At 37.5% G+C, this 15,738-nt stretch overlaps 2 protein-coding genes across 2 annotated transcripts; one reads left to right on the forward strand and one right to left on the reverse strand.

Annotated features, from left to right (window-relative positions):
- Nucleotides 1-2,939: 2,939 nt before the first annotated feature.
- Nucleotides 2,940-11,246, reverse strand: rnf180a (ring finger protein 180a). Its single transcript, XM_032579561.1, has 4 exons — nucleotides 9,859-11,246; nucleotides 5,677-5,926; nucleotides 3,827-3,952; nucleotides 2,940-3,594 (listed from the first exon to the last, which is right to left on the reverse strand). The coding sequence occupies exons 1-4, from the start codon at nucleotides 10,000-10,002 to the stop codon at nucleotides 3,389-3,391; spliced, it is 726 nt and encodes a 241-aa protein (XP_032435452.1). The 5' UTR covers nucleotides 10,003-11,246; the 3' UTR covers nucleotides 2,940-3,388.
- Nucleotides 11,247-12,675: 1,429 nt separating this feature from the next.
- On the forward strand, nucleotides 12,676-14,605 carry htr1aa (5-hydroxytryptamine (serotonin) receptor 1A a). The gene is given in 2 exon segments (XM_032579560.1): nucleotides 12,676-13,310; nucleotides 13,312-14,605. Coding segments are annotated over 2 exon segments (1,281 nt in total). The 5' UTR covers nucleotides 12,676-12,938; the 3' UTR covers nucleotides 14,221-14,605.
- Nucleotides 14,606-15,738: the final 1,133 nt, after the last annotated feature.

Here is a 15,738-nt window from a genome sequence, read left to right on the forward strand (position 1 = left end):
AGTGTTACTGTGATAATCTCACAGAATATTGTGAGTATTAATCCAGAGGTTGTGGTGTCTATCCAGGGGGAGAAAGTTATGAAGAGAGAATTAATACAGCTGAATTGTACGTCAACAAAGTTTCTGCCCCAGAATAATAGATGTTTGTTTCAACCCCACGGCTAGCTTTGCTTCTCTGATAACACTCACACACAGCAGCAGAAGCATCAACCATACACACGCAGAGCATAGTGTTGTATCACTGTGGATTTTATAGAATGATACTAACAAATCCTGATACGACAGCAACTATGTAGAACAATGATGAATGATGAGAGACCTTTTGTTAGCAAGCCCTGAGTCCTCATCGAATTTGCAATGGAGAGAAGTATTTTTCTGATCTCTTCTCATTTAAACGAACATGCATTTTTTTAAGTTCACACCTTAAAGTATGTGACCAAAACCATTCACACATTGGCACCATTAGGTGCTAGCTACCATTAGCTATTCAAGCTAACTAAGTGTATGCGAAAGATTCTAGAATTGTTAGAATTGCAATTATGAACTATTACAAACAACAGTAATCAATCACTAAGTTTTGTATGGAAATATCCTATTGTAGACTCCCAGATCAGTATTTGTAAGAGATTTTTCTATCCTTCATATTCAAAATGTTATTCTCTGAATAAAAACAGAGCAGACATTCAAAACATTAATTTAAAACAATCAGTGCCAAATAATAAACACGTGGGTTTTTTTTTTGTTGTTTTTATGATGTTCAGGCTTAAAACAGCAAACTCTCTTAAAATAAAATTATTTCACATATTTTATGATCAAAGTAGCCACACACTGAGCATCGCACCAAACATGGATAGTGGCTATATAGAAAATAAAACAATTGCATATGCTTTATATAAATCCATATATGTTAAAGTGATCAATATGGGTCAGTTACTTCTTTCACAGAAGGAAATGGTCCTCTCAAACATTTGCTTCCTGTTAATGTATCTCAATTTGTTGCAGGCTTTCAATGGTTGTTTGGTCCTTCTTGGACAAACAAGCAAACCGCAAAAAGAACGTAGATGTCCTGAATCAATTAGGAACCACTTTCAGTGTACAGTAGTGGCTTTTCTGTAGATATGTTGCTATAGAGTTGTGAATTCAAAGGAAAGGCTTTCAAAATAAAAATAGAAATGTTTTAGTTGTGGCACCAAATAAGTAAGGAAACACATCATATATTAGGCCAACGAGTACAATGCTTTCTCAAGTATGAGGCAACTGCAATCATACAGATAAATGTATTTGCATTAGTAACAAATACACAAAGATGTGTCAGGCTGTATTCTAAAACAGTCTGACAGCTTGCCATTTTAATATGATAAATTATAAACATATAGACATAATTTATTAATAGACTTACAGACATCTGCTCATTTTAAACATTGCTCATACAAGCTACTACCTTTTAAGTGTTTAAGAGGAAGACTCTGAAGAGCTTTTAACTCTAATGATGCATCATAGAAAGTCATTATGAGGCAACTTTACATCATGGGTCATAATTCCTTAATTCATTTAAATAGTAGATAGATTTTCTTTAAATACAGTATGTTTTAATTTAGACTCGCTGAGAGGTCTGATATTACTGCAATAATTACATGCATAAATTCCAAGTCAAAATACAAGGAGAAAGTTAAACCTCTGTTGAAAAAACAGCAGTCGAGATTTCCAGTTCACATATCTAATTTTACATCCTAAAAGATACATTTGATGCAATTCTTCACTTATCAATAACTAAAAACCTTAACCCTACTCATGTGCATACCTGCTGTTAATGTATTGTGTATGTTCAACTGGCTTCAGTGAGAGCTCAACACTGATAGAATAAATAAACAATACATTTTCCAAATGAAATGCCAACTCGTTAAATATATTTTTTGTATTTAAGTACAGTGATAACCAGTTTACAACAGCACTAAGTCCTTACAACTGTTACTTTTGAAGGTCTGGAACTAACAAAGGGAGGAATCTCTAACTATTCATCTTCATGCAACCTTTCTAGATCATCCTAATACATCATCTCTTTTGCTTTCAACTCTTCAGCTTCAACCCACAGCTTTTCTAGGGCATGAGACTAGAATGTTCATGAAAGAAGAGTGATTATACTTCAAGTGAAAAGGTTTGGTATTTACTAGAAAATATTTCATAAAACTATCCGAATAAAGTCATATTGTTCCTATGAACAATATTCATTTTATTATTTATTTTAAATGTCTTTGTATTTTAAGTAGTCTATAATCCCATGTCTTCTAATCCTCTTTCCAAAGCATTGGCATTAGATGTCTCTCCATCTTTTTACACCTTTTCTCCTTTTTTAAAATCTTGGTTGTATCTAACCACATCATACAGTATATATTTCATACAAGATTTCCAGCTGTATTTAGCAAACTCAGCATGTTTATGTTCATGATGGTAGGACTTTTATTTTCCAGACATCAGTCCCGACAACTGGTTGGCATGGTGAAATTGTCTTATGGTTGTTAGTTGGAAGTTTATGACCTCAAGATCTTTGTTGCAGTTCTACAATGATAAGTTTTAATAATTCGGATCCTGGATTATTGATTACTAATTAAATGTTTTAAGAAGTCTTGATCAACTTGAAAAACAAAAGCAGAATTTTTGTTTTCTATGAAATTGAAGGAGTGATAACACATAAGGGCAACATTGATTTAGTTAAAACAACAATTTGTTAATATACTGTATTTTTTGTTTACTGAATATATGTTTTCAGGTTAGATTTTTCTTAATTTTGCACTGCGAAAATATGCTGCTACATTAAAAGGTCACCATAATTAAAGATGTCTTACACCAATGAATAGGGACAGTGCTGCATGTTATAGCACTGTCCCTCCTATCCCTCAGGCCTCCAAAAGAAAATGAAAGAACAAAAAACAAAACTTTGGTAATTAACAAAAAACTTTCCTTTATTAGGTCTTACATATGGACAAAATATTTATGTTGCATTTTTAAAGTATTTCATAATTGAAATCAATGTTTAGTTTTGAACAACTACACCTACCAATTGTGTCTAAACAATAACTGAATCAGGTCAAAAATAAACACTGCAGCCTGAATGATTTATTAACTTGGCTTTGCTTCCCTGTGTGTGGGTCAGATGAAGTCAGAAAACAGAACATTTAAGTTCAAAATGTCTCATCTAGACAATTTGCTCTTTTTAAGTTCTTATTTTTGCACCTACTTGAAGTTCAGTCATTGGCTTCTCGCTAAAACTGATTGCTCAGGTCTTCCTTCTTCCACAATACATTTAATGCGTCTTTAAATAATAACTTTCTCCTCTTCAGTCTTCAACGTGCTGCATTTCTGTGCCGTCCCATCACAGTCGGCAAGATTGTCAAAAGGAAGGAAAGAATAAATAGCAAAGGAAGCAGAATATGAAAAATCCAATAACCCAGTTGACTGAGTAGATGTAGATTATGACCATGTCCATGTCGAAACGCCAGCCTCTAGAGTCATCCTCAAAGTCGATAGTGTCGAGTGGGAATCCTCCTCCATGGGGGAACTGGCGTCTCACACTTGGGGTTGACTGCCTTTGGAAACCTTATTCATGAAACAAAATTCATGTAAGCTTATTGTAAAACACTACCAACGTGATTTACATGACTGAGTTTTGTATCCAGTAAAAATCTACACCTACTTTAGTAAGTATATTTAATAAATTTATGCCAGTTAAGTTTCGACATTTGATTATGTAAAACCCCATAAGTTGTTCACATTTTCCAAATTATTAATAAAAGCTAGTTAAACAAATGGAAAAACAAAAAATGCTTGCCTCGAAAGATGCGGAAGAGCTTCCTGCAGCTTGGGAGAGGCCACTTTGAGCAAGGTGCTCTCTGAAAGTTTTGCTTCCTGGAAAGGTATTCATTGGGGAAGAATGTCTTTGCTGTTTGATTCAGCTCTAAAAAAACACAATAATTATATAATAAGTGATCATCTTACAAACAGCTTCATTTCTTTGTAGTCTGATTTGTGTACCATGTTGGAAAGAAACAGATTTAGCCTCACTGGCCTCAGTGTGACCTTGACTTACACAATCAACACAATCTCAAGTTCTTTTCATCTTATCATTTACAAGAACACTTGTTTCTGCAGTCCTAGCAGCCATCCTTACCATGCTGCTCATACTTTGTATCCAAAAGTAGGCCAGTCTGAATCATGAAGTTCATTACTTATTCATATTTTTGTCAGAGTCATATCATATAGGATGAAATCTTTATTTAGTTCACATAAAATTTCATCTAATTCATTGGTTGGCGAGTAGGACACACAGTGCCTTGGAATAGTATGTATACCCCTAACCTTTACATAAATCACAGAAAATACATTAAAATCACAAATGTAAATTAATTTTATTGTAGCTTTATGTGATAGATCAGCACAAGATAGAACATAGAGCAAATAAAATGTAAAAATGCAGCATGCATGTCTTTTCAAAGCCTTTTATCTTTATAACAGGAGCCGTTGTCATCAAGATCTAATGTCCTGCAGGTTTTAGATTCATTCATTCTCCAACACAGCTGATTCAAATTATTGAATTATCTCTTCTTCAGCATGCCATTAAGTTTGGCAAAGGCATGGTAACAAGCCATTCATTTGATTCAGGTGTGGTAGAGAAGGCTTGCATTAAAAGACTTTGAGGACTAGGGTTGGAGACACCGGTCTTATATCCTTAAACAAAATCAAATTACCCTCAGAAGTTACCTAATGAGTAAATAACCTATGAATTTCACTATGTAGTGCCATGCAAAAGTATTGAATCATCATGATGTTCAAAGAACATGACCAATAGGTCAGGAATAAAGACAATCTATAAAGAAACCCTAGAAAGACTTGATAGTGGGATGAAGATTCACCTTCCAGTTTGATGAAGTTAAACATTCAGCCTGAGCAGCAAGGGAATCATTCTCATCAATGCATGTTCATGTTTAACAACGGACCCAGCCAAAGTCCAGACTTAAAATCAAGCTGAGAATCTGTGATAGCAGTTGAACATTGCTGTACCCAGAAGTTCACTTGAGTCTGGACTTGAGTAGAAAAATTGGCAAAAACTTCAGACTGTATATTAGCAAAGATAGTGGGCACAAAGTCTTACTTTTCAGATTTTTATTTTCCAAAACCAGTGAACAGTTTTTGATCATTTTCCTCTCACTTCACAATTATGTATTGTTCTGTTTGTCTATTAGATTAAATAATAAGTATGAATAGCTTGAAATTAATATATATTAAAATATTACAGCATAGTACAAAACAATCCTGATACATCTGTTTTCACTCTATCACAGGGGTTATTTTCCTACCAAACAGGAACACCACTTCTTATATCTGGAGTGGATCAAATGAAAGTGTTTGGATTGTGTTTGATTTTGTCCCCTCGGCCTCTGTGACTCATCTGGTGTGAGCTGAACAAAAGGTCCACCCTGCTCCCTGCAGGACATGTGCAGCTGGGCCCTCTGAACAATCAGAAGCTCAGAGATCTAATCTGTACAACTAACAACAAACAAACTAAAAATTCAGTCACAACATATTTAATGCTGCATTTTTATCATATTACTTTTGATGCACAGATAAATTAAATAATGCTTACAAATCTTTAAACATAGATGTTTTTGACTACTGACTCACCCTTTTGGAAGAAGACATGAGTGATGATGGTTCTGCAGAGAGGGCAGGGGGTATTGGTGGGGCTGTTCTTTGCAAGCGTCCTCAGACAGGGCTCACAGAAGATGTGGTTGCATGGGTGACACATGTAAGGACTGAAGTACACATCCAAGCACACGGCACAGATGAAACCTTCTTTGTCTCTCATGCTCAGAGTTTCTTCATCCTCAGTGCTGCTGCAGCTGCTGGTGGTAGTGGGGGTCTCTGTTGAACTCTGGAATAAAAGGAGACAGTGAAAAAAATATGTGGCTTGATAATTAAGTCAGCATCCCATCATAAGTACACAAATATGTTTTTTATGTGTGAAAGCAAACTTGCTGCTATTGTGAATGTGTGTAAGGTATTTCAGCATTGAAGGGGTTATGTTGAAGAGCATACAGTTTTCATGTTGGGTCCTGCTTTTTAAGCATGAAAAAGAAATTGCAATACTAAAGCAAAAAATTACATTTCTACCACATTTTATAATGAATTACTGCAGGTTTTTTGACTGAACTATTTTGCCTTATATCTAAAGCATGGTAACAGGTATTTTTATATGAGTAACAGTAACTCAGAAACTGCCAGCTTTGATCCTTCAAACACCTCTTTGAGATTCTTCTAATCTTCAGGCCGAGGCAAGAAATTTAGTTTTTTTTAAATTTTTTATTGAAAACCATTCAAAGTTTAAAATATTTCAACTTTCTTACAACAAAATAAAAATACATTCTCTCTAATTATGACATAAAATGAGTTATTACTGTTGAAATCACTTCAAAGTTAGATTATTGTAATACTCTTTATTTTGACATTCACTCTTAGTTGCATTGTCCAAATTTTGCAACCACAGTTCCAACTGGACTTGGGAAAGGAGACAGAAAATTTTACTTCACAGCTTCGTCTGGTATAGAGAATTAATTTTGAAATGATTTTGTTTTCCGAACTTTTCCCCCTTCTTGGAATCACTTGTAGCAATTATGTAACTCCAAACACAAGATATTCACTCTACAAGACAATATTGCACTAGCTGGTGATAAATATTTCACCATATTTTGCCAACTCCTTGTGAAAGTCTTTCTCTCTTTATCACCCTTTTTGATGAGTGTTAACCTTCTTTGCCATATAATAATATGTGTGAGTAGACATGTGTTTAGGAGTTAGTTCAAGGAGCTAAACTATCTCTTTATCTGCATTTTATTGCATCTTATTGTAGTATGAACATTTGTTTGAGAGAATTATTTGATATAAATACTGGCTCTTATTTGAACTTGGTTTATAGAAAACAGAAAAAAATGCTGGAATGATAACTAATTCCAGAATAAACCTCTCAATTCAATGAATCAGTCCATATATTTATCACTTATACAATGCCTTGTAATAGTATTCAAACATTTTGAAAATCAAGGGAAACTTCAGACTGGTCAGAAATAAAGAAAGAGTTGCGAGAAGGAAGCTGCTGTTCAAAGAAAGGCACTATTATACATTTTGCCAATGACAATGGCATTAAACTTAGAACCAGAGCTGCAGGGCGATGGTTAAAATAAAATAATGTTTTTGTGTTAGAATGGCCAAGTTAAATCACAGACATATATACAATTGCGACTGTGACAGGACTTTAAAATTATGTTCACAGATGTTCTCCATCCATTTTGAATGAGATTCATCTATTTTGCAAAGAGGAATAGTCACAACATTTATATATCTAGATCTGCAAAGCTGATAGTGGCATAACCCATAACACTGGCAGCTGTAATTGCTGCAAGACTTTGTTATGGAATGAATTCACCTAGAGGCTGAATATTTACAATATACAACCACATTGTGTTTAGTGTTTCATTTAAAAAACAACATTTTTAAGGCACTGTAAATGCAGTTTTGCATTAATATTTCTTGCATCATCTGTATTTGTTCATGTGTCTTGCATCACACCAAATATTTCCCCAGTCAAATTATTCATACCTAAACTACTGAGTTGTCAGTTTCTCTGTCTTTGCCCCTGAATCTACACTGAGTCTACCATTTCCAAATAACAGCTAGACCTCATGTGAAGGGATTTACCTCGGCCTCCACCTCTTGCACAAAGATGTGTCAGTTGCAGACCCGTGGGAGATGTGCCTTGAGCTTCAGTGTTAAGAAAGCCTAAGGGTGTTTCCACAGTAATTACTGCTTTCTCACCCAGGGGGAGCTCCAGGGACTTCCTTGTAGCAGCAACTCTGCCTCTCAAGGTGTGTCATTAACACCGAGAGAGGAGAGGACGCTGAGCGTACACAGCTCTTAAGTAATCACGGACACTGAGGTTCTTCCCTGGCAGCACAGGATGTATAACACGGTAGTGTCTTGTTGGCTACAGCTGGTTCATAATCAAATAAAACAGATATCTGATTACAATTATCTCAACTAATAAAACAAATTCATAAACAAATAAAACTTAGGAATCAGATCAAATTATTAATTAAGGGATATTATAGTGATATGCTTCCTCTATAACAAAATCCACAGTTCAGGTCCTGGCAAAAGTAGAAAAACAAACTTCCATGTATTTTACTGGGATTTATGTGACACAACATAAAGTAGTGGATACTTCCAAGTGTTTAGTATTTAGTCGTAGCAGAGTGTTTGAAATAAAACATTGCACTTCTCTTAGCACTAAAGCCAAAAGTTGACTTTTTTGGCAACAAACACTGTATGAGTCAGCTATGAAACAAAGAGTTTATGAAAAAGGCCATCATGACAACTTTACCATGTTTTTCATTGTAAAACATGGTGAAGGATGTGTGATGCTGTAGATCTGTTTCTTTTGCAAAGACTTCGAGGAACCTCATGAAAGTGCAGTTTACAGTTTTTTCTAAATCAAGTCATTTTAATGACATATCTTTCATTAAAAAAACTAGAAAGCTTCTTTCAAAACAATCAAATTTCCTAAACCTGTATTCTATATAACACCTGTACTGAGCTGCATGGATAAGAACAAAAGAGATGACTTGACGGAAGAAGGATAAAAAATTCTTCTCTCTGATTGCTCCAACGTTGTGAAATGTTACAGGAAAAGCTTAAGTGCCAGTTTAAAAAATGTGCTGGGAAATTAGTATTAAATGGAAGGATCCCAATAAATGTGGCTATGTTGATTTTTGTAAAAAAAAAAAAAACTTCTTACCCCAATGTATACAGTAGATATACTGAAACTAAAGTATGGTATGTATTTTTTATAAAATTATTCAGTCATAGATTATGCCACTAATATACAGAATAAATCTCTTCTAAGTCTCTTTTTTTAAAATCATTCCTCACCTGGGGTGCCACACCATCTGAAACAATATCATTATCTGTGATCTATTAATTATGTGACTGGTATTGGAAGTTTCTCTACTCCACCAATCATGTTAGTCTTCCTGCATCAGCAGTTAGAATAATTTTAGTCTGGCAGCGTGACTACAGATCAGCAGCAACCAATCAAAACTGAACCAGCTCTTTTGTCTGGCCAGGTTTGAAGGGCTCTCTGCCCAAGCCTCATCATGCAGCTAATTCAGATGTAACCCCACTTTAAACCACGCAAACACAATGGCTATTGAAATGAGCTAGGTGCAGCCATAGCTGTCAAGTGTTGGGAGTTTGGCTGAGCTGAACTTACACAGTCACACAGACACACGCAGTGTCATGTGAAGACCTAAATATAAATGTGGTGGAAAGGAGAGAAGCACAGAAGTTAAAATTTCTATCTTGTGCTACAAATGCCCACACAGATGTTGCTTTGTTTTGGTCATAGGCTTTCATCCTGCATGTACACACATTCAACTTGCTCTTTAGAGCAATCTGGAATACCTTAATAAAAATTTCAGCAGTGTTAAAGTTTGCTTTGTCAATGATATGCAATTTAACAATTCTTCCAAATTTGAAGTCATAACATTGGCAAGATTCCTATGTCCTCACTGGTCAGTGTGCTTGCCCCATGAAAACTGATGCAAACTTCTGTGTAACCTCCTATTTTCAGGTTGAATAAGTACTAAATTAATTATGTTGGATGAATCTAACATCAAATGGATAGCAGTAGAAAAGAAATTCATTTGAATTGAATAATTGTTTTTTTGATTTATTTAGAGCATAAACGTATGAACTCACAGTAAGAACATTTAATAAAAGCGGTATGATTACTGTAACCACAGTGAGATTTACCTGTGTGCTCTCTGGCTGCTGACTTGGTCTCCATTTCTCCCTCCTCCTCTGCCTCCTTCTCAGACTTTCAATCCTGTTTTTCTCTCTTTTACTCATCCTCCTCTCTCCTGAAGCAATACAAGGTGGTGTCTCTGTGGAGTACATGGCTCGACCCGTCACTTCGATCACACCACAGCCTTCTTCAATGGCTTCCTTGTTCTCATCTTCCTCTTCTTCATCCTCTGACACTGAGATTTGCGTCCTGACTCAAAGGGTATTGTGATGGTCGCTCTGTTCTCACTTCTGCCCAGAATGGATATAAATCTCTGGATAAAGGGTCTTGTGATGACGGATGAGTAAATCGACTTTGAACAGCAGGCCGTCCAGACTGAGATTTTAAATTGGTTGTTGTAGTTTGGGTGAAGCTGACAGCTTGCGATCTAAAACTTTTATGTTGTCTTTCTGAATGATTTGATGGTTCTCCAGCTTCAAAAATGGTTTTTAACTGCATTTCAGAGTTACTGCTGGAAAAGCATTCAGACGGTTCCTCTCATTGGTTCATCTTGGACTTGATCTGCACATACTGTTTCCATCCTTCTAGACAGTTCTTGACCTTTGTCCTTACCTCTGAAGCGTCTCTCCTCGTCCCTTTCTTGGTTTCTGTCCCCTCTTCTTCCTTGTTTGTCTTCAGGACAGGTCTTTCTGCGTGCCTTTCTTCCAGACAGGGCAGGTTTGGCCAGATGCTGTCCAGCTTGATCTGCATCACTCAGCCAAGATGTCGTCGGCCTCATCCGTTGATTGTGACCCTCATTGCTGCCGTTTCCTTCACTCGGATCTTCATTCTCATTTTCTCTGTTTCTGCTAGCGCCACCAGTGATGGACACTCCCATGCGGGAGCTCATTATGAACTTTAAAACCCGTCCGTAATTATCCGATCACATTGGATGGAACTTCAACCAACTAAGCAGCTTTTACCCTCTCTCACACATCACTTACTCTTCCTACTGCTTCCCATTTCTTCTACACGTACTTTCAAGCATTTTATTTTAGAGAAACAGAGAGTGTTCCAGCTCAGGGCAGATGAGCGGTGCAGCTCTCTGGTCTGGCCTGTCCTACCCCACCGAGCCCCCTGGGGCATTCCACACTGTTGACAAAGACAAAGTCCTCATGCTGAGCTCCATTACAATAGTTGCTCTGTTCACAGCCTCACTATAGTGCTGTTCAACCTATAGAAAACTCACCATTATGGACCAACAGGACTGACAAAAATGAAGTGAAAAGTCAGAGTCACATTTTGTCTAATGGTAAATAGCACTGCATCAGCTTTTCACTCACTATTTGATACAGTGACTTGCTAAAATATTCACACCTATGGAATTTCTTTTAGTCACATTACGACAAATTTCAAAGTAACATCCTTATTATTAGTGGAAGTATTATTATTGTATGTCATAGTCCATCAAATAGTAGCTCATGATAGATAAGTGAAAGGAAAATAGTTTTTTAATTTTTTACAAATAAAAATCTGTTAAGTGTGGCATGTATATGTATTCTAAACTTTGAATCAATACTTTGACAAACCAGCTTTTGTGACATTATTTTTTGCATTAGTAGTAGTTAGACTGTGACTGAGACATTGTAATGCTTGAATGAAGTTTGAAATAAGTGTGAAATAAATGTATTTTTAGAATATATGCCCTGCTTTATGGTGAACATCTTGCTCAGTCTTAAGTATTCTGCATCTGTTTTCTCCAAGGGTTGACCTCTTTTTACCTCCATCCAACCTCATCAATGTCAGCAAGCTTCCTCTTACCATGATGCTGCCACCACTACATCCAAAGGAAATCATGTGTTCAGGCTGAAGTGTCAGTTTTCTTGACTTATTGTGCTACAAACAAATCCTATTTTAATTTCTCCAAGATTATGTCCCTGACCTGTGAGATGGTCTTCATGATGTATTTTGCTTCTATTCCATGTTTCTGCTTTCTCCCACTTTACAATTATTCACTACTTTGTGTTGATCTGTCACACACAATCTCGATAAAATACAGAAAAACATTTAAATGACTTTATCTTAATTTACATGAAGACATTACTGGACACTGCAGGACGTCTTACACAGATAGCAGAAACAAATCTAATGTTCTGTGGGTTAATTTTGGAAGTAAAATCACTCTGAACATAAAATTCAGCTCGCAGAAACAGCAAAAACATCCTGACTAAATAAATAAATAAAAAAAGAAGCAGCCTATCCTCTACACCGAGAGCCCAATCATTCCGCCAAAATGAAAATGTCCGAAGAACAGTCGGTGCAAGATAAAAAGTGAACAGCAGATGGCAGCATTGTTCCTGTCTGGCCTTTAGAAGGAGCTGTTCTTGGTCTTGAACTACAATTTCCACTGTCTGCGCACGTTGAATTTGCACTTCTTGTCCTTTGGAAGCATTTTGACAAAAAACAAAAAACAAAAACAAAAACATCTGCTTCAATTTAATTAAATAATAGGTTATAGCAAAAAAATAAGATACTTCCGGATAAGGTTGGTTGTAGTTTCATCACAAGCAAGTGAGTTTTTAAGTACTAGTCCTGATGATAATAATAATAATAATAATAATAATAATAATAATAATAATAATAATAATAATAATAATAATAATAAAGGTTAAAATAAAACCTAAGGGAACGACAGCGTGTCCTTCTTCTGTCAGTAGCGAAAAGTGAAGCATCTGGGAAGCGCAGCAGCAGAAAACTCCAGGGTGAACTCCTCCCGGTCTGACGTACGTAGAGCAGTTGGTATAAATGAATTCACGGACTCACCAAGCTCAGATTATTCGCAAGCACCAGTGCACACCTGGCTGTTCACACACACACACAGGCTGACCCCTACGCACACAAACACATAAACACACGCGCACACATGCACACGCTCACGCATACCCACAAACACCGCGTCATGCGTCCTGAGAGCGACAGTAGGAACTCCGATGGACACCATAAAACCCACGGCAGCAGCTGCAGCAGTGTAAGCTGACTGCCTTATGCTTTTTTTACGCTTACACATCGCCAGCTGCGGTAGAAAAGTTGCAGCTCTGAGTTCGACGACATGGATTTTCTAACGAGCACCAATGCCAGCAATGCCACCGGCGGTTACCCCGAAGGGATGGACGTGGTCGCCGACTGGATCGGGGGAAACAACGCTACGGAGTCTAGGTTTCAACCCGATCTGGTGCTTGCTTACCAGATAATCACCTCTCTGCTCCTGGTGGCCCTCATCCTCTGCTCCATATTTGGCAACGCGTGCGTTGTGGCAGCCATCGCCCTGGAGAGATCTCTCCAAAATGTGGCAAACTATCTGATTGGATCTTTGGCCGTTACAGACCTGATGGTGTCGGTGTTGGTTTTACCTATGGCAGCCCTCTACCAGGTTCTAAATAAGTGGACTTTGGGGCAGGAGATCTGTGACTTATTCATCTCCCTTGGATGTGTTGTGCTGCACATCCTCTATCCTGCATCTGTGCGCAATCGCCTTGGACAGGTATTGGGCCATAACAGACCCCATTGATTATGTAAATAAACGAACACCAAAGCGAGCAGCGCTCCTGATTTCCGCAACTTGGCTGATCGGATTCTCCATCTCCATCCCACCCATGTTAGGATGGAGGAGCGCCGAGGACAGGGCGAACCCAGACGCATGCATGATCAGCCAGGATCCAGGCTACACCATCTACTCCACCTTCGGGGCTTTTTACATCCCCCTCATCCTCATGCTAGTCTTGTACGGCAGAATATTCAGGGCCGCTCGGTTTCGGATTCGAAAAACGGTTAAGAAAACAGAGACGGCGAAAGTTTCGGACAAGTGTTTGGCCGTGTCTCCGGCAATCTTCCACAAGAAAAGCAATGGAGAGACTCGTGGAAAAGGCTGGAGGCGCTGCGACGAGTCCAAATCCAGCTCTCCGTGCGTAAACGGCGCTGTGAAGCACGGAGAGGAGGGCGAGTCGCTGGAGATTATAGAAGTTATCAGCAACTCCAAGACGCATCTGCCTCTGCCTAACACCCCTCAGTCCTCCTCTCATGGTTATGAGAACATGAACGAGAGGAACTCGGGAGCAAAGAGAAAGCTTGCGCTCTCCAGGGAACGCAAAACTGTGAAGACGCTGGGGATCATCATGGGAACATTCATTGTGTGCTGGCTACCGTTTTTCATTGTGGCGCTAGTTCTGCCTTTCTGCGCGGAGAGCTGCTACATGCCCGACTGGCTGGGTGCCGTTATAAACTGGCTGGGCTACTCAAACTCCCTCCTTAACCCCATTATATACGCCTATTTTAACAAAGACTTTCAAAGTGCATTCAAGAAGATCATTAAGTGCAAATTCCACAGACCATGAGCGCAAAAATGTGATTTTTCTTCTATAAAATTAGGTGCAGAAGAAAGAGAGATGTTAACAAACTGTGCAGAGCAGCAAAAAAGAAAAGATCATTAAAAAACTCACAGACTTTTTATTCAGGGACAGAATGTTTTAGAAAGATTGTGTATTAAACAAGCAGACAACAAGGCTGAGGCATACATTTTCAATGTACAAGCATATTTCTTCAGTGTTGTAGCTATGTAGCCCCCCACATGCGACTGACAACCATTGTTGTATTGTCAAGCAGAACATGTCTTGTGCTGATTCAATGCATTTTGATCATGAGGCACAAGGGGCTTCCATCTTCACGCAACAAGCTTTGTAGCACTGAAACAAATAAAAGCAATTAGTTTGTCATTAAAAACTCCTGAGTCCATTTTATGTCCAGTGGAGCCGCAAGGGGAATGAAGAAACCTCTACAATTTTGTTTCCACACCAATCACATATGCTGAATATTATTTACGACAGTGAGTTTAAAATGGAAGTAAATGTGCTTCAACTATTTTTTTTACATTTTCTTATTTCTAAGTTATTTATGCATTTTTCTTTAGTTTTTGCAAAGATTGCCACTTTTAAACAAACCCTATCCCAAAACTCACAAAATTCAAGTTTGGATATGCCATCAACATCAGACTATCAGCGGTCATCATGTGGTCACCCCTTTCAAAACCTTCTGGAAGCATGCCCGTCGTTATGTTCAGGAATATAAGGAGCAAGACAACAGGGTTTCTGCTGAGCTGTAAGATTATCACCACCATATTTGTAAAGGACATGTAAGAAATTCAGATTTTGCTGGGTTCTAATATGGGCCAAAAAACCACTCAGTGAGAAAGAAGCCATTACCTCAGGTGCAACACAAAATGCAAGGTTTTGATTTGCGAAAAACCTTAATTTCTAGAGACGTGTCCTATGATCTGATAAAAATAAAATTGATTTGACTTTTGTTATACTTGAAGTAAAACTGGGGAAACGTGCAAGCCTGAGAATACCATACTAACTTTAAAGTGCTGGGATGGCATCTTCATGTTGGGGTGTATTGCTCCAGAAATATTAAAGTAAGATCTTGAAAGATCCGCCATAAAGTTAGAACTTCTGCACAAATGGATATTAAAAATTAATGATCATAAATTTGTTAGTCACTAATTTCACTTACAAAATGGCTGAAGGAAAACAAAGTCAAATAGATCAAACCTGAAGACTGTCCTGGGAGGCATATAGATCTGGCCAGTAGGATCAAATAATAAGATATACAAATACCAAGGAGACATTATGTAAATTTCTGACTTCAAAGAAAGTTTTAAAAGTTGTACAAAAACATTTTGCCAATATTCTGGCATTTAGCAGCTGGAAATAACTTTAAGTATCCTAACTGACCTATAGCTGGGCAACTTTAGTCTGACTTAATGACAGATAGAATAGAATAGAATAGAATAGAATAGAATAGAATAGAATAGAATAGAATAGAATAGAATATACTTTATTGATCCCCAAGGGGAA

This window comes from Xiphophorus hellerii, chromosome 12, assembly GCF_003331165.1.
Source record: "Xiphophorus hellerii strain 12219 chromosome 12, Xiphophorus_hellerii-4.1, whole genome shotgun sequence".
Taxonomy (NCBI): Eukaryota; Metazoa; Chordata; class Actinopteri; order Cyprinodontiformes; family Poeciliidae; genus Xiphophorus; species Xiphophorus hellerii.